Source organism: Xenopus tropicalis, chromosome 6, assembly GCF_000004195.4.
Source record: "Xenopus tropicalis strain Nigerian chromosome 6, UCB_Xtro_10.0, whole genome shotgun sequence".
NCBI lineage: Eukaryota > Metazoa > Chordata > Amphibia > Anura > Pipidae > Xenopus > Xenopus tropicalis.
The window spans coordinates 54,568,330-54,595,287 of NC_030682.2; the positions used below are offsets into that span (position 1 = coordinate 54,568,330).

The 26,958-nt window shown below is 37.7% G+C and overlaps 1 protein-coding gene across 2 annotated transcripts in view; it reads right to left on the reverse strand.

Annotated features, from left to right (window-relative positions):
* Window positions 1-26,958, reverse strand: part of myrip (myosin VIIA and Rab interacting protein) — a 185,788-nt gene that overhangs the window by 12,815 nt on the left and 146,015 nt on the right. The window contains exons 11-12 of one of the 2 annotated variants that reach the window (XM_002938306.5): window positions 16,149-16,382; window positions 2,220-2,408 (exon numbers count right to left, since the gene is read on the reverse strand). In XM_002938306.5, the coding sequence (XP_002938352.1) occupies window positions 2,220-2,408; window positions 16,149-16,382 (423 nt within the window). The remainder of the gene's footprint in view (window positions 1-2,219; window positions 2,409-16,148; window positions 16,383-26,958) is intronic. The other variant, XM_031904076.1, reaches the window with a different exon arrangement.

Consider the following 26,958-nt stretch of genomic DNA (forward strand, 5'->3'; position numbering starts at 1 on the left):
GTGGTAAAGCACCAGCACAGCTCTAAAACAGTGTTACACTATTAAAGGGGACCTGACACCCTAAAAAATAATTCAACATCCTTTTCTATCATGTCAGCTGAAAAAAACTATATATATTAAATAAATGTTGTCTCCTCCAGTCTTGGACATGTTATTAAGGCAAGTTTTGTATTACCCCAAATTCTTGTGTTTGCACCAGAATGAGGAACCTGATGCCCATGCACAGGCTACACAATTATAGACCGCGAAGAGGGAAGGTGAATGTGAGGAGTGCAGTGATATCTAGGAAGTGCTGAATGGAAAGTGAAGATAATTCCCTGAAATAGAGGGGGGCAGCAATATATAATAATAATAATATAACAGTTATGGATGTTTATATAATAATAACAGCTATGGATGTTTTAATAAAAAAAATTATGTTTAATTTGCAACAGACTTTTATTATACAGCTTTTAAGTGTGGGTGACAGTTGATTTTAAGTTTACCCTTATAGCATGTGACAGCTACAGGATAACAACATAGATTTATTTAAAGGGATGCCAGCTTGCTATAACAGTGCTGCTTAACCAAATATTTCTGACCTAGAATGGCAGTGATTTACATATGTTAAAGGAAAAGTAACACTAAAATTTTTTAAGTAAAATATCTATTCTACCCTGCCCCAATAATTGCCCTATCCTGCAAACCATTTAGTATTTTGAATGCTGTATTAGAAAATACCTGTTAAAACTTGGCTTCCGGTCATTTGAAAAAAGTCGATACGGCGATGCAGGGGAAGCATCCACTATGCAGTGATCGATTGATCGAGCCTAGCCTTCCTTATGTATAGGAAGTAGTCAGGCTAGGCTCGATCAATCGATCACCGCACAGTGGATTGATTGCATCGCCATATCGCCTTTTTTCAAATTACCGGAAGACAAGTTTTAACAGGTATTTTCTAATACAGCATTCAAAATACTAAATGGTTTGAGGGATAGGGCAATTATTGGGGCAGGGTAAAATAGATTTTTTACTTAAAAATTTTTAGTGTTACCTTTTCTTTTAATATATAGAATGAAAGTCTAATAGGATACTTTACCCTGCATATTCAGTTTCATAACTATATGTTACAGAGTTTTTCCACTTTAGAAAGAAAGAAAGGATTAGGAAACAAATTAAGGTGATAGCACATCCCATAACCGTCCCAATATAGGTGGCACAGTCCCAACTTCTGGACCTAAAAAGGGGTGGTGCGTACATGGAAATGGGAAGGGGTTCTGCGGATTGAGCATTTTTGGGTTTAACTTGGCGTGTACAAGGCTAAACAAGGCATGTCCTCAAATGTGATTTGGGAGGTATGCATGGAGGTGCATGCCCCTGTATTTTTTTACAATTAAGCATTTGGTCATTAAGCATAGCTGAATGCAGAACTTGTAGGTTTTATTACAGATGTGATGAAAATATCAGGTCATGATATACTTTATGATTTCATAAAGCTGTAAGGTGCAGAGACACAATAAATAAATATTGTGAATGCTTAGTACAAAGATTAATTCAACCCAAACAGGAGGTGTCCCTGATTCCATATAAGAGGTTACAAGAAAAAGAGAAAATCTGAGGTGCTCATCATATGACAAATAACTTACGTTTCTATCAGCTACAGATCAAAACTAAAGCCAAGGCCTATAAGTTCATCCTACAGTGTCAGACACAGAAAATTTGACTAAAAAGGCACGGTAATTTGACATATTGTAGTGAGTAAGCGCAGTCACCCTATGCTGAAGAAAAACTGATTTAGCAACAAAACAATAATATATTATCCAGACTTGGACCCATAAATAAATCCCAATGAAAAAGGTAAAATGTACTACCTAAAAACAGGAAATAATTTAAGAAACCCTTTTCATACTGCACTGCCTTATGCAATAAAATTGCAAACCATTAGCAACAAGAGAAGCTTACTATACCAAAGGAATCTTGCACCAGAAACCTCAATGCATGTGTCTCTAATAAATGTCCATAATAAATACCCACTATTCCTCAATTAAAGAAATGCCAGGTGAATAAAAACAGAGGCTTTTATTCAAAAAACAGTACAAAAAAACTGCCACTCTCAAGTCTCAAATAGGTTTAATTTAAAGCAGTAGAGATGGCTTTCTGAAATAGGATATTGTTCTATTTTTTATTATATAATGAATTCCCTAATCGCTATTTAAAAAATAAAATAATTCCAGTCTTACATTTTCTTCCAGTTTGGTGAGCTGTTCATCTAGTCTTACAGGATCAGCACCTATAGGAAAAGACCCTCGATCATGCGTATTTGCTGGGGATTCCCATGGACCCGAGGATCCTGCTATCATTTCCTCCGTGGCATTGATGACTTTAAGGACCTCTGTTGATATGTTGCAGAGAGACACAGCAGAGTACTTCTGTTTATGAGCAAGAGCGCATGGGGATAAAATAGCAGAGCATTAGAAAATGAACCAAACACATGGAGGTCAAAAAAGTCTCCATCAAAATTTGTTACATAGTTATATAGTTACATAGGGTTGAAAAAAGACCAGAGTCCATCAAGTTCAACCCTTGAAAGTGAACCCAGCACACAAAAACCTATACTGGCCTATCTATAAACTCACATACATAAACTCTATATATCAAAATGAATACTAACTGCAGATTTTAGTATCACAATAGCCTTGGATATTATGCTTGTTCAAGAACTCATCCAGGCCCCTCTTAAAGGCATTAACAGAATCTGCCATCACAACATCACTAGGAAGGGCATTCCCCAACCTCATTGCTCTCACCGTGAAAAACCACCTACGCTGCTTCATATGAAAGTTCCATTATAGACATATAAATAATAATAGTTCAACATTTCTGCATTTTCCCTGTTCTCATCAACCATCTGACTCCCCTGTGATAATAAGGTTCCCACCCCTTCCGGATAACTGATCCTATACCTGTAATTACTTTGCATATAGCAAGCTAAAATGATTTGATTTTACGGCCAAGGGCATTCTGACATTCTCATTCCATGAGCAAACCAAGATCTACTTTAAAACGTTCATCTTTGTGCCACTTAATTACACTTGCTCCTCTACAGAGTACTAATTCCTGCAAGTCAGTGTCAAAGTAATAAACTTTAGTACTTTATATAGTGACCTCTAGAAAATCAATGAACTTACAGGAATAACATAATACTTCTCTCTCTGACTCAAGTCTGCTTTTAAGCCCTTAGAAACTATCTTGGATTATGTGTCTAGCGAGGAAAGCAAATGTCTTACTCACAAAAAAAAAAAACGTGTCATGCCTAACTTTGGAAAGGTCCTACATATGGAATCTGTTATCCAGAATGCTTGGGACCAGGGATTTTTCAGATAATCTAATATGGATTCCTGCAGATTACTTGGGATCAAGAATAAGATACTGTTTTATTATTATAGAGAAAACATTCTTCCCTATGCAGAGAAATGTACAGTTTTTGTCCACTCTCTTTTCCTATTCACTGATGCTGAACTGAAGAGTAAACCATATAAACATTTTGAACAAATCACTTTTGCACTCATATCAGAAATAAAACCAACTTATATTCACAAGAAACACCCATACGTGTGCACCCATGTAAATACACACATACATGGGTTATCATACATACTTACAGTATTCTGTACTTAGGTAGACACTCACCAGAAAATATGACAAATAACCATATGGACCCATATGGCCTTATCTGAAAGTTCAGTAATATCAAGGCTCATAAAGGATGGCCTATGGATGTTAACTTACAAAGGCTCTCTATCAATACATTTTAGGGGGTTAGCCCTAGAAATTGCACCCCTTCTTGCTTCATTCTTTTACTATTCACATATTTAAAAAATAATTTTGGATTCTTTTTACTCCTAGCTGCAATATCCCTTTCCATCTCTATTTTAGCTTGCCTGATAGCTTTTTTGCATGCTTTATTTGCTTCCTTGTACCTGATGAAAGTTTCTGCTGTCCCAGCTAACTTGAATGCTTTAAAAGCATTTAAAATGTTATTCAACCATAAAGGTTTAGCTTTGTGATGCCTCTCCTTACTCACAATGGGAATATACTGATCGTATACTTGCTAAGCAATTTTTTAAAAACATTCCATGTTGACTTTATCTTGCTTCTGTACTCTGAACATGCTAGCTGTATTGTAAATCAGTCTGTATATGTCCAATACTGTCTGCCAACTTGTCTAATTAAGAATCAGGATTCTTATATGTATACATTTACATATACATATACACAAACATGTTTAGCCCTGTTTTTTAGGATTATGCGGGGAAGCCTTTTTAGATAACCTAATAAATAACTTAGTTGTCTACCTGTCCATATGTTCTTCAAAAGTCAGACATTAAGCATTGTATGAACTTAAAGGAGACATTGTATATAAAGTTCATATTCAGTTATAATGTTCATCCTCCCTCAAAATGTGAAATGATGCAGAAAGAAAGATGTTTTACCTCCTAAAACTGTCATTATATGAGCATTGCATACACATCCTCTCAAGTCAGAAGCCAGAGCAAAATGAAAGGTGGGAGTGCGGCTTTAGTCTCCCACAGGAAGTGGTCACAGCACTGACTGACAGGCTTTACTCAGCAGTAGCAGGGAAAACCCCTCCCAGTTTCCTCCTTCTGTGTCTCTCTGCTTGTGCTGCTGCCAGGGGGGCGGGAGAGGAACCAACAGACTGCCTGTGACATTGCAGGGGGCCCCACCACATACTGAAGAGTCTAAACCGGAAGCTGGCAAAAGGCCTGGGTAGAGCACAGTTTTCAAGCAGCTATGGACATATTTGAACCCAAAGGTATTAAAATAAAAGCACTTACTTCTATTTTACATTATTTTACATGGTTTAGTGCATTGTAAATATTTATGGTATATGTCCCCTTTAAGACTCCCCCCCAATCAGTCGATCCTCTCTTTCTGTAAGGATCAGGGAATACACCCACATAAACAACCACCTTACTACTTGTGATGCTTTTTACATGTTACCACTATTATACAATCATCATTCTGAAGCTACAATGATTATTCAAACAACAAATATTCTAACTAACTCCAAAAAATCTCACAAGGAATGAATGCATATCAGGATTTTACTTTATTGCTGAATGTTGCAGGATATAATATAGCTCTTTTAGGTAGGTGGACTTTGTTAGCACTTTGTGTTGCAACCTGCAACAATCATACATTTAAATCTCAATTTGCATGACAAAAGAGAATCACAACAATGAGTATGTGTTCTTTGTAACTTAAAAGATTAATCAGCAGGGTCCATAAACTTGATACAGGGTCCATACACTTGATACCGGGTCCATACACTTGATACCGGGTCCATACACTTGATACAGGGTCCGTACACTTGATACAGGGTCCATACACTTGATACAGGGTCCATACACTTGATACCGGGTCCATACACTTGATACAGGGTCCATACACTTGACAGTGCTCCATCCTCAAACCATTAAAAAAATCTAACTACCCCATTTTATTTATGGATAATTCCAGTGATCCCTAACCCTTACCAAATACAAAGATCCTTACAAGACTTTAGGGAAGCAGCTGGCTTCATATTCATATTTCCCACATCTTTGTCCCATATCCACAGTCCTGCAACATCCCAATAATTTAACCTCCATTCTCCAGCTTTCTACATCACCTACTACCTCACTACAGGTTTGGGACCTGTTATCCAGAACCTGGGGTATTCCGGATAAGGGTTCTTTCTAAATAATCAATTTATTTTAAATAAACCCAATAGGAGGGCTTAGCCTACAGTAAGGATTAATTATATCTTATTTGGGTTCAAATACAAGGTAATGTTATATTATTACAGAGAAAAAGGAAAACATTTTAAAAAAATTCTAATTATTTGATTATAATGGAATCAATGGGAGATGGCCTTCCCATAATTCAGAGCTTTCTAGATAAAGGATTTCCATATAAAGGGTCCCATACCTGTATTAGCATTTTATCAAAGCCCTGGCTCAGGGGGAAATTTTTGACCCTCTCATTTACCCCCCAAAACTAGACGATTCTAAAATCCAACCATTTTCAACATAAGGACATCACCCCCTCTAAACCTTCCTCACACATAAGAGCATGGCCATTCACATAGCAAGGAAGGAAATAACCTTGTTTGCTATAATCTAATAACCCACATTTTATTGATTACAAAGACTGCTTAGTACATAGTCTTCTAAGAGTAAATGGTGAACTAATAAGCAACAGCAGCTCTTTAATCTATACCACATGTTGTCAAGTTAAACAAATACTATCACGGGAAAATATGTTTTTTTGTTTTTTCAAAACACATCAGTTAATAGAGCTTCCCAGCAGACTGAAATCTGTTTTTAAAAAATGTAAAGTTTTTGTTTGTATTTAATTTTGAAATTTCCCATGGGGCTAGCCATATTCTGCATTTCCCAGGGTGCCACAGTCATCTCACACTTTGCTTCTGAGCTGCAAGTTGGAGTTATATCACCCACCTCCCAGCAGCCGATCAGAACAAAGGGAAGGTAGCAAGATAGCAGCTCCCAGTAGGTATCAGAATAGCACTCAATAGTAAGAAATCCAAGTCCAGCTTGGGACTCCTCAAGTTACATTGGAGTAGGAAAAACAATAGGTTACCTGAAAGCAGTTCTAATGTTACATAGTTACATAGGGTTGAAAAAAGACCAGAGACCATCAAGTTCAACCCTTCCAAGTAAACCCAGCACACACAACCCTATACCTACCTATCTATACACTCACATACACAAACTATATATACAATGTGTAGCCCTGGCTCTTACTGAAAGCTGAGACTCTGGCACAATGCACTGAGATGGCTGCATACACACCAATATTACAGCTAAAAAAATACATTTGTTGGTTCAAGAATAAAATTCTAAATGGTAAAGTGAATTATTTGCTATGTAAATAGTGTAATTAGAAATAAAAAGAAAGTATACCATAAAAATCATGACAGTATCCCTTTGACATATCATAGATCAAAGAGCTAAATTGTAGACTCTGCAGCATTGGCACGATGGTTATATTATATGAGTGCTAAAGTTTCTGTATTGTATAGCAGTGGAACACTTTAATATTAAAGTTCATACATGATAAAAGTCCAAAGTAAAACAATACATTACTTATTAACATATTGCCCATGAGTACAATGAACAGCATATGTATATTGTTTTTATATAAGAACCCAGGCCATTTTTACCACAGGGCACAAGTGTGCACCCCTTAGTGCTCACATAAGAAGCATTTGTGCCCCAGGGTAAACTATGCTCTGCCTCTCATGCCGAATTGAAAATGCCTCCAGAGGCTAGTATCTTAACTCACCTTATGGCAGAAATGGCACTGAAGCCCTGGGATTAACACCTTCCTTAAGGAGGTTTTACTTCCAGGGCTTCCATTGCACCTTGAGATACAAGTTACGTGCACATAATAAAACAGTTTCCGATGGCATGCGCATTGGCATACCTCAAGTGTGCACTACTTCATTCTTACTAAAATGTCAAAAAATCCCTTCTACATAAATGAATCCTAGTAGAGGGTATGTATCTATATATGCATTTATATATTACAGCTATTTGGTGGTGTATGCAGACAATACATTGTGCTTGAGAACAAAAGCAAGCTGGAAAATTACATATAATTTTGACCCTTCTGGAAAGCCAATGAGTCATTAAGGCAGCGGTAAAAGCTGCTTATTCTCTTCAAACAGAGTGATGTGAAGCCCTTAGGGTGCTGAGTGCTTTTTACACTCACAAGTGCCAATTAGAAATACAACCATGGAGAACATTACAGTAAAAAGCCTGGAAATCAATGCTTCTTATCAATACATATAGGTCTTCGTGAGCCCAGACTCCTTCATGTTGCTAATGAATACCCAAGTGTTCCGGATTTTTCTTAGGGTCCTTAAAACAAGGCACCTTTATTAAGTCATCAAAATTCAATATTTCTTGCTACTGGATTTATTTATTGGTATTAAACTTCATAATGAGCTACAACTATATCATACTCATTGTGTAATTAAGTATTTCTTTCCCTGTATCAAAATAGCAAATGTTTACAAAACAATTGAAATGTATAAAGATCACAAAGGCTCATACATGAACACAAATGCAACGTTTTTTCCACAGAATTCTATTGTCATTCTAAGGGTCCAATAAATAGTATGCGCCACCACTTGCATGTGATGTACCAGTAAGGGCACTGCTTTAGTAAATGCAAGTTTTTCTTACTGAATTTGCATGCAAATGGCATCATTTCTGAAGCACAACATAAATAATGGCGTTAGATACAGGTATGGGACCTATTATCCAGAATGCTGGGGACCTTGGGTTTTCCAGATCATTTCAACATTAAATACAATAGGTTTGTTTGCCTCCAATAATAATTAATAATATCTTAGCTGGGATTATGTACAAAGTACTGCTTTATTATTACAGAGAAAAAAGAAAATTAATTTTTAGGGTTGCACCAAATACACTATTTTAGACCCCGAATCCTTTGCAGAAGTTCCCCCCAACATCCAAATCCAAATGTAAATTAGGACAAGGAAGGATTAAAGAGAACCACGGGGTGAAAATTTCAATTTTCGTGTTCATGTGACAAAAAGTCACGAGTGTAAGGATTCAAATTCAGTTCAGCCCGTGGCATGGATTCAGCCGAATCCTGCTGAACACAGGATTTTTACCTCTTGTACTGATCACTATATATCATTTGTATGTTTGATCTATCGTTACATAATTATTATCTTTAATGTATTCCCATTTTATAAATATATGTCAGTTTAAATTTGTATATTAAATTATCAAAATCCAAAAAAAGTTTGTACCGCATGAAACAAAACTGGGGCATTTAGCTTTCTTGTCCTTCCACATGACTCACAGTCACCATGAACCAGATCTTGGATCTCATATATTCCTAAATACTATTGATGAACATATTGATGGCTATCATTCTGATAAACACACAGCTTTTTTCTTTTTAAAAGAGGATAAAAGGGCTTACTATGCCTATTATGGTTACCTAGATTCTGGAGCTCATCTTCTCATTATTACACTCATGGGACTACTTACATTTAAAATCAGTAAAATGCAAGGCAATTGTATGCAACTTTTTAAGGTCACTCAATCAATATTCCTGCAGATTATCACCAACAGAACAAAAGAAAATACTGCAATAAAACCAATGGGTTTTCTATAACAGGTATTTTCTAATATATACACACATGGGTACACACAGAAGAGTATATGGTGTTGTTTACCAATAAGCCATGTTTTTGCACTTCTGGTCACTCCTTCCTAGCTAAAAGGATTACCTTACTGGCTGTTTCATATATTACCAGTGAGCATTTTTTGTGCCATAACAATGTCAGGGGCAAAGTGATTACAATGTTACCCTATGGAGGTGTATTTGTTGTTTGTTTGTCACATATCCAAGTGAGAAAACACATGGGCAAAACCATGGCTGTAGTGCCATTGCCCATTTCAGAATGTCTGAAGTTAGTCGAAATGAGCAGATACCAGGGGTTCATAAGCGATTAGACCAGGCAGGATCCTCAATGGAAAACATTCTCGCATACCAATGGCCATTAGAGAGAATCTGACAATAACATTTGAGAAACTTTTTTGTCACCCACGGCTTTTACTGATACACAGTGATTTTTTTCTGCAAAAAATTTTCACAGAAGTTTCGCTAAACAATTCGCCAATGGCGAAATTCGCTCATCACTAACTGCCCATGGCTAGTTGTGTAAAGCTCTTCATACAACTGTCACACTGTTCCCCATTGTTATTTACGGAACTTGACCAAAAACATATTTATAGATGCAGCAGAATTCATACTTTACTCTATTACCATCAAACATGTGGAGCAATATATTGTTCAGTGCTAGGAAAACTTTGTTTAATGCTTACAAAGAACATAGAGCCATATTTACACAGATTAGAACACTATTTTTCATTGGATGCAGTGGATGGCTGGGGAAAGATTTTAGTTTTATTATGCAATATTGCTTTAATGATGATTTCGCTTATCTACATTTCTTATCATTGGGGCGGAATAAAAAGTAATATTATTAGTAATATTAAGGCAAAATTTGAAATTGTAAAATATTCCTTTACAGCTGAAAATCACTAACAACCAATTTATCTGAAGGGCAATTTTTCATCTTTACTCCTGTTAATACAGTATGTGGGAGTATACTGCGAGTGTAGGCCAGAAACTGTTAGATAAAGTTTTCACTCCCCTAATTAGCTGTCCAGCATCAGCCATAAATTATCTGGTACTTACAGGTAATTCAAATTTAAATACTCATCACATCTCAAACTAAAACAGAATTACACGTCTATAAAAGGCTTGAATCTAACTGTTGCCAATATGTAGTGTGTGTAAAAATATACACATAATTGTGTTTTAGTTCTTTATTGATCAAAACCATTGAATAGAGGAATCAGAACTATTAAGACTCATTTTATCATTGATTATAACAACATTGTAACTAATGACTTTAACTCTTTGTCAGCCCTATACTGTAAATTCTACAGTGTTAGTTGTCAAGTGTCTCTATATGATGTGTCATATGTTGTGTGGCCCAGTGTCAAGCCGCAATGATCAGTGCCCTTCCAAAACATAAATGTTATATACTGTATATACTGTATGTTCTAGCTTGGCACACAGCAGTTACCAGCCCTTGTACCATGTAGGTAGAGCAATGCTCCTATGGAAGGTTTATGCTTTTTGAATTGGCTTAAACCTTTAAAATTGCAATTTTATTACAGATATGGGATCCATTACCCGAAAACCGATTATCCAGAAAGCACTAAATTACAGGAAGGCCATCCCCCATAGACTCCATTCAAATAAATCAAATTTTTAAAAATTAATTCATTTTTCTCTGTAATAATAAGACAGTACCTTGTACTTGATTTCAACTGAGATATAATTAATTCAAATTAAAGGCAAAACTATTCTATTGGGTTTATTCATGTTTAGAAAAAAGTTATTTTTTTTTAGCAGACTTAACTAGGAGGAGATGAATCTGCTAATAGCTTCTGAAGAAATGGTCAGCTAAAGAAGGCTAACTTTAGCCTGTGACTGGTAGACCACTCCAGCCTGTGGTTATCTAAAACCTGAACCTGAGCTCTGGAAAAGAAACCCATTTTGTTTCCTCCTTCCAAAAAATAAATGTAAAATTGTTGATACAATTATTATATGATATTATTAATTTGAATAAGCAATAAGCTGCTATTTCTTTCTTTCTGGAGGAACACTGAACTGATATTAGTAGAGATCAACAAAAGAGTAGCCTCACCTGTTGCAGTACACAGGATAAAAACTGTAGTTTTAAATGAAGCTCTAAAGCCTGGCGTTTTTCCTATTTTTCAGAAAGCAGTTAAAAGAGAGAGTTAGAAGTATACAATTAGAATAGATTTTGTTTATCCTGCTGTTAAAAGCCCCTAAAGTACAGCACATGCAGAAGAAAAGACACAGGGCACTTGCATGCATCAACAATTGTTACTTTCTGCATAATGCAAACTTGAAATCTTAATGGATCAGTTAGGTTCTTTACATGAACAATGTGGATCACTACACAGACACAGGAATTTGCAATTTGGAACAGTGCATTCCCAAGCCATGTAATGTTCTTCTATTATTTCAACTAGCAGAGCTGTGAAGTGGGTAACAGTAAAAAAATAGGTGCAAAAAAATCTATCCCCCCCTCAACTCATTGTTTTTCTGCTTTGTAGAGGGTATGTGGAGGGAAAATTACAACACAAAAAATAAGACTCATGCAGAGTACTTCCATAACTACCATAAGAATTCTGCTGAAAGGTTATGCAGGTGTCATTAAAGCCAATGACTTGCCCTGTGGCCTGTACCCACAGCACGGTGCTTAACCACCGAATGGCAGAAGGATGTGTTTCTGGTTTACCTGTTGCCATGAGTGACCCCCAAATATTAATGTGAATGGTAAGCCATCAACTACTTTGAATGCTTTGATTTCTGTCACAGTTAGATAAATTGAAAACATATAAGGGGTTATATAATAAAAGGTGCAATGTTTTCTACTAGTCTAATCATCAAGCGCAACCAGCCAGCAGTAAGCATTTTTAATCAAAGCTATTCCATGGTTTGGGCATTGCATGGTAAATCAGAATACAACCCCACTCCCTTTACCTTCAGTTATGACTGTTTTGTTAGCAGGAGTTCCTGATGCAGGGGCATTATCTAATCAAATATAATTATTTACCGTGCAAGGGCAAAACATGAAGTAGCTTTAGTCTCCCTGTTTGCAGGGGAGGACACCAGCGTCCGGCAACAGGCATTGGGTCTTGGCCGCCGGGCCCACTAGGGCCGGGGCCCACCGGGTTTTTTCCCGGTGTCCCGGAAGCCCAGTCCGACCCTGCCTGTTTGTGAATAAAGATTTAGTTTAGAGACATCAAATTAAATCACTCCTATCATCACATGTAATATTTGTCTAACTCTTGTAGAAGAAAAGTTGACTGTATTAAAGGGGATTGCAAATCACACAATGATTCGGTTTCGGTCTTAAGCTATAAGTTTTGGAAAATGCCTTTAGAGAAAAGATGAGGTACCATGTTTGGCAGATAGGCAGCTGCAAAGAAGGAAGTACTTCATTTTTAGAAATAACCTCGCCAACCAGAGGGCAGAAGCAGTATGCATATTCAAGGCCTCTAATAATGAGCTGCTTAAATGCTAAAGGAAGTGAAGGGTATGTTTTTAAGGATGATAAGGAGCTTTGAACAAATTGTTCTGTTTATAATTGGAGAGAGGGGAAGACATTCATCAAAAAAATTATCCAAATAGTGCTTTATATTAATAAATTCTAAACACGGTTTTTAAAACGTAAGTTAAAGAATACTCAGGATGCATGTACTTTTATTTAGCAAAGGTGGTGTCAAATGTATACTGTCCCTTTAACTTATGCATCTGCAATGCATTCTGTAAATGGAGCAGCACGACCCAAGATATTTATTTATTAATATGTAATATATTTTGCCTACATTCAATTGAATGTTTATATACATTGTCTCATGGTTACACAGTGTACAAATACAGTAAATGTATTGTCTATAAATGTGGATAGACGGCGCTCATTTCTTTATATTAATGTCTGGTGAGTTAAATAAATCAGGGTTATAATTAGAATCAAAATTTTTCCCCAAAGTGAGAACAGTGAAATTAAAAAAATGAAGTTTGTAGATAATAAGCATGGGAGCGGAATATGAGTTCAAATTGCAGCACTGAATTTTCCCAGGGGTTCCTAAGAATGTAAAAACCACAAAATGGCTCATTTTACACTTCACACTGTGACAAAACAAGTAAAACTGCTAGGCATCACTAACAAGCCCTACTTTCAAGTAGAACATTTTAATGAGCTGGAGGTCCCTTAAGGACTTCAAACGCACTAAATACTGTTTCCTCTAACAATTTCTTCTACAATTATTCAGCTATTTCCCAGCTGGGCCTCCTGCTTACTAATACTGTAATAAACAAGCATACGGCTACATCAAAGTGTATACAATTCACCCTTAAAATCATTCAGTCCTGAAGAATATGCTTGAATATTGTAGAGACTGTGACTATGACAGGAACTGGTGTGATACCATTGTCTATCGAGTGGATCCTGGGTAATTCCTAAAACACATTGGGGCTTCTTATGCAGCAATCTCAGTTCCATTACAACAATATAATTATAAGTGCATTAAAGTTTGCTGTTTTTATTCTACCCCAATTATAGTCCTTAGACTATCAGAAAAAAGTTACTGGAAAAAAAAAGGTTGGGGGGGGGGTGGCCATTATCTGGAATGCTCACAACTGGTACCCAATGAGTTTAAACTTACCATTGTTTTAAAAAACAGTATTTGGGTTGATTTAATCAGGTACAGTATATTCTGGATTTCAAGGCAACTGTTTATGAGTGGGTCTTCTCAATTGTGGGTTGGCCTGTGACCTTCTACATGCAGCTGTGGAGGTTATTGGTTGGCCAATTTTACAGTTTTGCGTATCAAGGATACAGTCAGTAAGGTTCATTAATTAGCACAAGTGCAAAGTGGAAAAAGCCAGTAAATCTGTTTTTTTTTTACTCTTAAATAATCAGCATGTGCATACTTTTTAATGGGATGTGAGAAAGTGTTTTCCCTGGTTATTATGGCAGCCTTCACACCCTCTGGGATGGGGATAACTAGGGTGGGCAGATATTCTGCTCTAGGCAGGACAGTCCTATTTTTGAGCACTCTGTCACACACCATGTCAAGTAAAGGCAAGCTAAGGGCAGAAATACAAGAAATAGAAATCTATGGCAAATACAGTAAATATATGGCAAATAGGCTACATCATTTAGTTTGTAAAAAATTAATTTGGTTATCTTATAATGTTCCAGAAAAAAATGAAAATGAATTTCTTCCAATTCTTCACATAAATGCATGTATGTCATATATACAGTGTGTTTTTAAAAAAAATAGTATATTTTGTATATTTCAACTCATCATAAAAAATATATGTGACTGTGTCCTACTTTTTGGACCAGGCCACCCTAGGGATAACCCATGTGTGTGAATGCTGCCCATAGTAACCAGGAACCAGGCCACCCTAGGGATAACCCATGTGTGTGAATGCTGCCCATAGTAACCAGGAACCAGGCCACCCTAGAGATAACCCATGTGTGTGAATGCAGCCCATAGTAACCAGGAACCAGGCCACCCTAGGGATAACCCATGTGTGTGAATGCTGCCCATAGTAACCAGGAACCAGGCCACCCTAGGGATAACCCATGTGTGTGAATGCAGCCCATAGTAACCAGGAAAAGAAAATTCTGGTAAGTTTATTTTAAGTTTCCCTTTTTTTCAGCAATGCAAAATGTGCTGGACCCAGCTTGTTAGGTGCAAGTCAGTTGCATGGTAGGTACAATTTTGTTCTTAGCACCTGCATTTGTAAATGAGTCCCAATGAAAGCTATTAAACAATTAGGCCAAAATTCAATCAGCATAACTATAATTCTCTCTTTGAGGTTTATCCCAGTTATACTTCAGTTCAGCATATGAGGGCAGTTTTAAGAATCTAGTTGGTGTACTGTGTCTTTCAGCTTTAAAAGAGCAGATTATGAGGAAAGTGCAATGAAGAGAAGTGGAAATCCAATTTTTTTTTTTTGACTTGGCTTATTTATTCTGCTAAAATTAGAAAGGTTCTCCTAAAATTATTATTATCAAGCACCCCAGAAGTAAAGGAGTTGTTCACCTTTGTACAATATTCACAAATCTAACAGTTCACATTAATAGAACAATCTTTGCCATATACAGTTAACAATAAATGTGCAGCTGGAGAGATATTCACCTCACTCCCTCACTTCTACACAGACCCTGTGCTGGGGGGGTCAGTGACCCCTATAAATACTAGTCGCTTTTTTACTTCCTTATGTGATGTTACACATAGTACTGGCAACAGACTTAAGTCCTATTGGCTGTGTCTCCTGTCAGTCTGCCATTGCTTCCTGCAGAATGCTGCCAATCTAACATAACAATATGTTAAATTTGTGATACCCTGAGTCTGTTTGCCTATGCCATTGCAAGGGAAAAAATAACCAATGACCTTTCAATTTATGAAAAGTAATCATGTAAGCATAGAGGAAGTTCTCAGTTATGTCAGGTACAAAAAAGGCCACTCCCATCCCTTCTGAAAACTGATCAGAGAGACAGAAGAAGGACTGATTTAACAGGTATAAAAAGTAGCTTTTACAGTGAGATTTTTACTTTTTCATGGAAAATGCATTTTCTAACGTGCGGAGAGCATCATTGGTGATTTCATTAGATTTGAACATTGCAGGTGAACAACTTCCTTAAGTTACAAAAAAGTCATTATATTCTATGTGGCTATACAGTATTAAATAATTATCCAAATTGTACAAAGATAATGTGCATTCAGTACATATAATCAATATTAATGAAATACTGCCCTAATGAGCATACCTGATCAAATCAAACCATACAACGGGGACAGGCACCTTCCAGCACTTTGGTGGTTGCTGGGAGTGGATGACAGTGAATATAGTTGCCTATTCCTGCCATAGAACTCTTGTGAAAAGAATTATTACACTAAAAAATGAACACATACCTTTTTTAACTCCTCTTGCACACACATGCCACTCTCCTCAGATAACATCTCAGGGTTTCTGTTTTCCACTCTGAACTCTGGATCTTGCTCTTCCCCAGACGAAGTTTCTTTGTCACTAATCTTTGCTGTTAATTCACATAATTTAGTCTTTAGTTTTTGTTCTAGGTTATCTGTCATGGTCCTGTGATGTGGTCCTCTGTTGCCTGTATCGGTTTCTGATACATCACTGAAAGCCTGCAAGAAAAAAATAAATAAATAAATATATATATATATATATATATATACTATTTTACTTACTATAGGAAGCTTCCACTTCAAGGGTACATTAAAATTTACTAATGATTTCTGCAAATATATAAAGGTGCAAAATAATAGGTCACTTGCCTTTATTTAGGTCAGTGGAACACCAGTGCTTGGCCCCAATTAGGATAAAATATCTTACCCACTTAGCTAATGTAGGGGACCCAAAGGGTTACCTTCTGCTGCTGCTCAGGAAGTGCCCTGTCTGTAGCCTATACCCTGTGAAATAGAGGTTTCCCATTTGGTACTTTACACAATAGCAAATACACTCCCTCATACATTTTTGGTCTCCACCTTGTAACAGGGGTGCATATACTGTACCTAGGAGCCTGGAGTAGAAACAAGCATTGAGCCCTTTGTGAATTAGGGGAACAGGGAGTACATGAACAAGGTAAAGGTTGTGGCAGGCAGCTTTGTTATAGCGCACTCGTAGGAAATGTGAGAATAGAAAGGACGCTTAGCAAAAGCAGCATGTTCATGGCATTAGTACTCCTGCCTAGTGTAGGGACCACTACGGGCTATCTTTCATCTTCGAAAGGCTTCCACTGGAGGGGATCTGTTTCAGTTGTTCCTGAATGATGATGGTGGGTGGTGCAGTCATGTACTATACAAATGATAATAAGGATAAGATCACAGAAAAAAAACAGAACAGAAAGAACATATTAATATACTTACCTCTTCAACTTTTTCATATTTATTGTATCAGACCAAGTCATGATCATTATATTACAGTGACCAAAGAGTGGAGTTGAAGAACTTTTTAGGCAAGCCCCCATTATACTACCCAGCTCTTTAACACAGACAGCCAAGTATTATTACTTGCCTGCTCTAGGGGAAGGGGTGATTAATATAATCTGTGGGGAAACCGTATATTCTATAAATGTTTTGATTCAAAAAATCCCTACAAAATTTTTCTCACTGGGAGAGACTTTGTGCAGAGCAATACAATATTAGTCAACTGCATAAAAATACATGTTATTTCCTATTTAAAACATGAGAAGAAAGTAAAAAATCAGGCTTAGGCCTTTTAAATGTTGCAGTCCTCTCATACACCAGCTGCTTCCCATTTACATGCAGCCGGCACTGAGTGCTCCCCACGTGTCACTGGGCATTGCAGTGTCCCATTGCTGCTCAACCAAACTGCTCTACAGAAGGACTCACAGTCATACACATAAAATTGTATCATGGAATTTATAAGACATCAAAAACAATGGAAAGAGAGATCATTGCTAATATTGGAATAAAAATGAAAAAGCAATTGTTACTCAAATCCCAAAGCTATAATGTCATTACAACAAATTTAGTAACACGTAGGAATGATTTGGTGAATTTGTTCCTCTCATTTTGACAAGTTCTTATAGGAAATACCAGCTTCTGTCAGGTTTGGGTCAATGAACAGATTTTATTTATATCTGAAAAAACTGGAGACCTGGAGCAAAAATGTTTCTATTTTACGTTATCCAAAGACTGCATCAAGTGCAGAAACAGAACATGTATGATTTTAGAAATCACCACTGGGTGGAGCCAAAGAACAGCAGAAAAAACACTGCTGTATGGTTGTAAATCCCTCGTTATAACTAGGAAAGAAAAAACAAATTCAAAAACAGTGAATTACAGGGCACCTAAAGGTTTAGATTTGTTCTTTGGCTTTTTTCTTCCCAGGTATTGTTATGTAGGTACAACAGCTCTATGAAAAGCTTTTTGTTCACTGCATAAATTATTCTCCAGGTTTAAACAGCATAAACACCAATAATTGTCTAGATGTTTTTCATGAATCTTCTCAGAAGGGCAGGTTAATGTATATGCAAGAGAATAGGGCCAATGAAGGGCAATTCCAGGGGGCTAAATAATAAAAAGCAGGTGAACTCCTAAAATCCTTAAAGGCAATGCCATACATGTTGAACATGTCAATACCCTAACCCTTCAACGTGGATGTTGGATACAACACCAAGACTACAAACTTGGACGGGCTAAATTAACTTGAATTTATTGTATTTAATAATTGATATAAACCTCAATAATGAGGTCTGTGACTTCTATTGGAGATTCATCTCAATTTATTTATTAATCATTGTATATCAGGATCGCTAAAACATATATACTTTTTGTATAAAAGATTATTGATTTTCTATGCATTTGTGAATTGTCTATCTTCCATTTTGAAATGTGTTGTACTTACCTTGCAATATGTCCTTTTTATTATGTTTCCATTAGAATTGTTCTTTTGATTCAGTTTTTAACTTTGTATGAAATGATATGTGTTTTTGTCAATTGCCAATTATTGCTAATTGTTGCTACACACTATTTAAATCTCTGTCTCTACATACGGGTATGCCTATGACTAAGTGCGCACGCGCACGAAACGCGTTAGGTATTTACGTTTTAATGGACTAATAAAGATGGATCTTATCGTTTGAAATCCGGAGTGCTTGGTGCTTCTTACGTTCGAATTTTGAATAAACCTCCTTGGCTACGGGTTCGGGGCCCTGAGCACCCGGACCACCTTGGGACCTGGGTGAGTGAAACTGACTTTATTGGACTTTATGGGCTTTGCCTGCTTATATTAGTGCTAGGTTCGGGGTATCTACACCTGGACCTCAACGCCCGATTTGGTACGAATTTCGTAATTTATATAATTTGTTTTATGCGTTGCACATTGGTTCTTTAGATAGATTTTGATTTTTTGTTTATTAAACTTTTTTGTTATTTTTTTATTATTTTCTTTTTGGTGTTTATGGGTAAATTTAGTAGCTTTTTTCTCTAATTTGATATTCTCACTCACCATGTCAGGTCCCCTTTCTAATGGCTCTCAGCCTATTGCAGACCTAGAGTTAATTAATTATATGCAGATTGCAAATGAACGCCGGCAGCGCCTGCAGGATGCCTTTTCTGGGCACCTTAAGGAATTAGACGTAGATTTGCCTCTTGATTATAGATTTCGTGATCTGGAAAAATTATCTATAAGGGAGATGAACCTCTGGTGGGATCTAGCGTCTCTGGAAAAATATGTAGAACTTAATATTATACCTCGTGGTCTGCGTATTCGCAAAATGCCTTCTTTTGATATACACGAAACTGAATTTATGGATAGGTGGAACCTGGTATTATCTGATTGTTCCCTGAGATTAATGGGTTTATTGATTGAACATAAGAAGAATGATCTTCTACGTACTCAAGGTGATTTGAATAATCTCTATGAGTCACTTACCAGATTTCATCAATTGGATGAGTATAGTGCCCTTAATATCAATTTAAAAACTAAACTTAAGAAAGCTGAGGACTTGGTCCTTTTGCGTAAAATTAAGAAACTTAACAGGGATAAACAGGACTATACAGAGGGGAAAGTATACCTGACAACTCAATGGGGTTTTAAAAAACGAGTTAGTTCTGTGTATCGTGACTCTCGTAAGACTATTTTAAAGAAGTCACAGCCCCACAAGTTTGTCAGATTTACAAGCACTGATGATGAGTCAGGTGCGGGGAATGAGAGTACTTCCTTCTGCTCCTCTGTTTCTTCTGTTTTTTTACAGAGGGATCGTAAATTGCGGGCTTTAGATTCCTTCAATGATGTTGGTGAAATATCTAAACGAATTACCCGATCCCGTGGACGCACTGCTAATAAAAAGAATGAGGATCGTGAATATGAGGCAGGAAATAGGGACACATCCCAGCAGAGACGGTTTAATGATTTGGATGATCGGAGTGATCGTACTGGTTTTAGTGAGGGCAATTGAAGGAGGGGTTCTCCTTTTTCCACACGGGGAGACCGCACGAATTATCATCTTCGCGATCGCAAGGGGAGCAAGAGACCCATGTATTGAATCTTTCATGCAAAAAATTGACTTGTATGCAGTTATCATTACTTGCAAAGGGTTTATCCTTTTCACCTTCCAGGGACTTTAACGTGTTGGAGACTATGATAGATATCAACAATTTTGTTCGCAAGCTTGCTTTAAAGAAATATTTTTTGAATGTCCCTGATACTGCCGAATCATGGCAACCTTTACAAAACTTTTGGGATACCATTGTTGATGATTCGCTTATGGATGTGAATATTGATCAAACAAGATCTGATGTTACAGTGGTTACACCTGTTGAGGGTTTTTCTTTCAGGGATGAGTGTTGTATTCATGATTTGCAATCTTTACAAAATGACTCTGGTACCTTAAATAGTATTGGTATCGACCCTGGCATATTAAAGGAGAGGTTATGTATGAAATCTAATTTTTATCCCGTCCATTGTAGAGGGATTGTGGTTGATAGATTTCAAGAATTGGTTGAGGATAGGCTATTGTCTCTAAAATCTGAAACAAGGACATGGGCTTCCAGTTCCAATTTGACGGGCCTAGAGAAGTTGGCTTTAAAACAATTACGGGATGATCCCTCTCTGGTGATTAAAAATGCGGATAAAGGTGGGATGGTGGTAGTACTTGATAGTAAGACTTATAAAGATGAGGCCATGCGACAGCTTTTGGATACCACCACCTATATACCTTTGAAGGGTGATCCCACACCAGAGTACACTATAACTTTAACAACCTTGATCCATGATGCCCATATGAGTGGGTTACTCACTGAAAAGATGAGGGAATATCTGATTCCCACTTCTCCTAGAGTACCTCTTTTTCATCATTTGCCTAAGGTCCATAAGGCCCAACGCCCGCCATTAGGACGACCCATTGTATCTGGTATAGCTTCCCTCAATGAAAGGTTATCCGAGCTTATTGATCTTTATTTACAACCTTTAGTTAAACGTCTAATCTCTTTTGTTTTGGACACCAAGCACATTTTGCAATTATTGGAGGATTTCCAGTGGCAGGAGTCCTTCTCTTGGGGCACTATAGACGTAGCGTCACTTTATTCTTGTATCCCCCATGAACGGGGTTTATATGCTATTGCTTATCATTTAGATAAGTATAGCTCTTATGACATTATCACTAAGAATTTTATTTTAGATTCAATCAGTTATTTGCTTTCTCACAATTATTTTCTTTTTGATGGGCAATTTTACCTCCAGAGATGTGGGACGTCAATGGGCGCCAAATTTGCGCCCACCTACGCCAACCTGTACATGGGTTGGTGGGAGGAGTCCCACATCTATGGAGGTGTGTCTACTCACTTGCACAATATTGTTTTCTATAAGCGTTTTGTTGACGATCTACTTTTTATTTGGCGGGGAACAGGGCAGGACTTTTCAAGCCTTGTTGATGATTTAAATACTAATGACCTTAATTTGAAATTTACTTCTGAATTCAATAAGACCACTATATCGTTTCTTGATTTACGGCTTGTTGCCAAGGGTTTGGTCATAGAGACCACTGCTTTCAGGAAGGCGTGTGCGGGGAACTCCCTATTGCGGGCAGATTCTTGCCACCCCGGTCACATGTTCAAGGGTATACCCTTGGGACAATTCTACCGGTTGCGTAGAAATTGTAGCACTGAAGTGCTTTCATTGAACAATCTCTTGCATTACGTGATAGGTTTTTGGACCGGGGTTACAGTATGGGATCACTTTCTCGGGCCTTTAGAAAAGCTTTAAATACTGATAGATCTGTACTTTTGTCCAAACACAAGAGCTCTAGTGCAGTTGCTGCATCTGGAGGATCACCTATCCTTGTGACGGCCTATAGTAATCAGTTCTATAGGATCAGGCAAATAGTGAATGAGCTTATTCCGGTCTTATATAATGATTCTGACCTAGCCTTGATCTTACAGAATGGTTATAAGGTGGTAGCACGTAGGGCTCCAACTTTAGGAAATCTTTTATCCCCGACCCTATGGAGATCACAACCCTTAAGGAAACCAACGTGGTTGGCCACTAAAGGGACTTACAGTTGTGGTGCTAGGAGGTGTGTGACCTGTAACTACATCAAGCAATCAGATAACTTCTCTAGCACTGTAACTGGCAGGGTATATAATATGGATTCTTATATTAACTGTAACACTCGAAATGTTGTTTATCTGTTAACTTGCTCTAAATGTAGTATTCAATACGTTGGCTGCACAACACGTCCCCTTAAGAACAGGATGCGTGAACACATTCGAAATATAGTTGCAAGGGACAATAATAGCCCTATCGCTAGACACTTTGTTCAATGTAACAACTCTGATGTATCGTTCTTACAAATACAGGGTATTGATAGGATCGTTTTTGATGAGAGACGTGGCGATATATATGCACGTCTTTTGCGATCTGAAGTAAAATGGATTTTCCATCTTGGTACACGACATCCGAATGGTCTTAATTCCATATTTGATGTGAGCTGCTATACCTAGTGCAGCTATAGCTGAACGATGCTCTGACTATTATAATAGTGTGCTTTTATTTTTAGAATTAAGGTTGTGGGCCTTCATATCATGTAAATTATTGTAGGTGGATTATTAACACCTCAGCTTTGTACATAGTGATCGTTTCTTGCCAGCATGAGTTGGATAGCGTGCAGACTTTAAGTCCCATATCGTCCGACTTGTAGCACTTATGGTAAGATGATCTGCCCGACATTTATTATGGTGAGTCGATGTCGGAATATTAGACTGTTGTAATAGTCTGTGGCAAATTGGTCTGTTTCTGGATATGACAGTGATTTAATGGTTGGTGTACTTAATGCTGAGATCGGCCGTTTTATTACTTTGACTATATAGATGTGTTTCTCAATTACAGACCTTTACCTACAATGTAGTAACTTTAGCTAAATGGTTGCCTTCTTTTTAGATATTTATTGACTTTTATTGATGTTTATACTTTTGGATTTATATATATTACATAAATTAACTTGAATTGATATAAACCTCAATAATGAGGTCTGTGACTTCTATTGGAGATTCATCTCAATTTATTTATTAATCATTGTATATCAGGATCGCTAAAACATATATACTTTTTGTATAAAAGATTATTGATTTTCTATGCATTTGTGAATTGTCTATCTTCCATTTTGAAATGTGTTGTACTTACCTTGCAATATGTCCTTTTTATTATGTTTCCATTAGAATTGTTCTTTTGATTCAGTTTTTAACTTTGTATGAAATGATATGTGTTTTTGTCAATTGCCAATTATTGCTAATTGTTGCTACACACTATTTAAATCTCTGTCTCTACATACGGGTATGCCTATGACTAAGTGCGCACGCGCACGAAACGCGTTAGATATTTACGTTTTAATGGACTAATAAAGATGGATCTTATCGTTTGAAATCCGGAGTGCTTGGTGCTTCTTACGTTCGAATTTTGAATAAACCTCCTTGGCTACGGGTTCGGGGCCCTGAGCACCCGGACCACCTTGGGACCTGGGTGAGTGAAACTGACTTTATTGGACTTTATGGGCTTTGCCTGCTTATATTAGTGCTAGGTTCGGGGTATCTACACCTGGACCTCAACGCCCGATTTGGTACGAATTTCGTAATTTATATAATTTGTTTTATGCGTTGCACATTGGTTCTTTAGATAGATTTTGATTTTTTGTTTATTAAACTTTTTTGTTATTTTTTTATTATTTTCTTTTTGGTGTTTACGGGCTAAAGTGTAGCTATGGACATGCAAGTCGCAGTCATTTGAACGAGAAATCCTATTCATTAAAAGTTCTTGCATCAAAGAGTACTTCACTTCCACATAGTTTCTCAGTGCTGCTCGGTCCACCTTACCCCAAGCACAGTACGTCTATTGACGCATCCAGGGTTCCCAGAGCAGCCTGTGTCAATAGTCGCCTCACACTTGCATCTAGGGAATCAAGCATTTACATCATCTTGACACCAAGCGCCAAGAGTGGCAAACTTAATATCAAATATTTTTGGTGCAACTTGCATCTGATTCACAAGTGCAATACTATGCTTTTTAATGCATCAGCCCCAATTGCATCTCACCCCCTTGTGCTGGAATTATGGGGAAAAATGCTTTGCTTTGTGGGAAAAAGACATGGCAAATATGCCCTGCCCAAAAGAACTTACAATACTGGCATTGGGGACCCTGTGATCTTTCCCTATTTATGTAGTTTCCACAGTGGGTTCCATGAAAAGGCACAATTAACTTGTTTATTAATGACCTGGAGGTGGGCATAGACAGTATTGTTTCTATTTTTGCTGATGACACTAAATTGTGCAAAACTATAAGTTCCATGCAGGATGCTGCCGCTTTGCACAGCGATTTGACAAAATTAGATAACTGGGCAGCAAACTGGAAAATGAGGTTCAATGTTGATAAGTGCAAAGTTATGCACTTTGGTAGAAATAATATAAACGCAAACTATCTACTGAATGGTAGTGTGTTGGGGGTATCCTTAATGGAGAAGGATCTAGGGGTTTTTGTTGATAACAAGTTGTCTAATTCCAGGCAGTGTCATTCTGTGGCTACTAAAGCAAATAAAGTGCTGTCTTGTATAAAAAAGGGCATTGACTCAAGGGATGAGAACATAATTTTGCCCCTTTATAGGTCCCTGGTAAGGCCTCACCTTGAGTATGCAGTGCAGTTTTGGGCTCCAGTCCTTAAGAAGGATATTAATGAGCTGGAGAGAGTGCAGAGACGTGCAACTAAACTGGTTAAGGGGATGGAAGATTTAAACTATGAGGTTAGACTGTCGAGGTTGGGGTTGTTTTCTCTGGAAAAGAGGCGCTTGCGAGGGGACATGATTACTCTGTACAAGTACATTAGAGGGGATTATAGGCAGTTGGGGGATGTTCTTTTTTCCCATAAAAACAATCAACGCACCAGAGGTCACCCCTTTAGATTAGAGGAAAGGAGTTTCCATTTGAAGCAGCGTAGGTGGTTTTTCACGGTGAGGGCAGTGAGGTTATGGAATGCCCTTCCTAGTGATGTGGTAATGGCAGATTCTGTTAATGCCTTTAAGAGGGGCCTGGATGAGTTCTTGATCAATCAGAATATCCAAGGCTATTGTGATACTAATATCTACAGTTAGTACTAGTGGTTGTATTTATAGTTTATGTATGTGAGTGTATAGATTGGTAGGTGTGGGTTAGGTGTGCTGGGTTTACTTGGATGGGTTGAACTTGATGGACACAGGTCTTTTTTCAACCCTATGTAACTATGTAACATAAGTTCAGGCCTGGATTTGTGAAGAGGCCACAAAGGGCCGGGCCTAGGGCGGCAGAAATGAAGGGCACGCCGCCCCGCCACAATGATATTTTTAAATTTTGCTCCGATACGGAGCAATGGGGACCTCTCCCCACTGCTCTGTATGGGACTGTATGTATGCGCACTCGCAGCTGCACGGGGGGGTCTGGAAGATAAATCCGGCGCTGCATACGTTCCTGGGCCCCTGGCTGCCGCCCCCCCAACCAAGTTTACACTAGTGCCGTGTGCTATCTGCACTACAAGAGCCAAAATTCTATTTAAAATTTGAATTTCTGTTCTTAAAGTTACCAGGAGCCACTTTCTTTTCTCACCTTACCTCGTGTTGCAGTGCCCCTGGTGGTAGGCTCAACTCTGCCTGATTCTGGAATGCTAGGAAAAAAAATGCTACTAAATGTGCCTTTACAAGTTAGATGACCTGAGAAAAAAAGTCAAAAGGATATCATATGTATCAGAAACTTTTGACTTCAGGTGCGTGCACCTGTCGTACAAGGGCAAGTGTTTAGCAAAATATATAATATATAACATTCTCTATACCCCTGTTGCATATCTAGAAAAAAAGGCACTAACTCTTCTCCCATTTGAAACATAAATTATAGTTTATATTAGGACCCATTAAAGGGCCTATAACAAATATTACATATTTGTGTCCCCACCCAGTGTTCTCTCTAATTTCTCCAATACTTTTTTTTCATTATTTTAAATATTGAGTTGTGCAGTTTTAACAATTACTAGGTTGCTAGGGTTTAATAATGTCAGAATGGAAGATAATAAAATGGGCAGTATAGCAATATAAGAATATTGCTAAAATTGAAAGAGAAGGAAGGCATTTTGGCATTTTACTGCCAATAGATTATTCATAATAGTGCCACATAGAACACTAAGGGGCACATTCATCAAAGTATGAAAGGTCTGAATATAAAAAAAAATTATTTTTTTTAAAGGTTCCAACTTTTGTGTATTTTCTGTGACATCTGCACAACTTTTTCGTACTTTGAGACAAAAAACGCGGCGGAGTACGAAAGTTTTGGATTTATTCAAGCTTCGGTATTGTGACTTTCCTTGCGCCAGGTTGGAGCTGCAAAATGCCATTGAGTCCTATGGGAGACTTTCCTTGGGCCGGGTTGGAGCTGCAGAGTGCCATTGAGCCCTATGGGAGGCTTTCCTTGGGCCGGGTTGGAGCTGCAGAGTGCCATTGAGCCTTATGGGAGACTTTCCTTGGGCTGGGTTGGAGCTGCAGAGTGCCATTGAGCCCTATGGGTGACTTTCCTTGGGCCAGGTTGGAGCTGCAGAGTGCCATTGAGCCCTATGGGAGACTTTCCTTGGGTCGGGTTGGAGCTGCAGAGTGCCATTGAGCCCTATGGGAGGCTTTCCTTGGGCCAGGTTGGAGCTGCAGAGTGCCATTGAGCCCTATGTGAGACTTTCCTT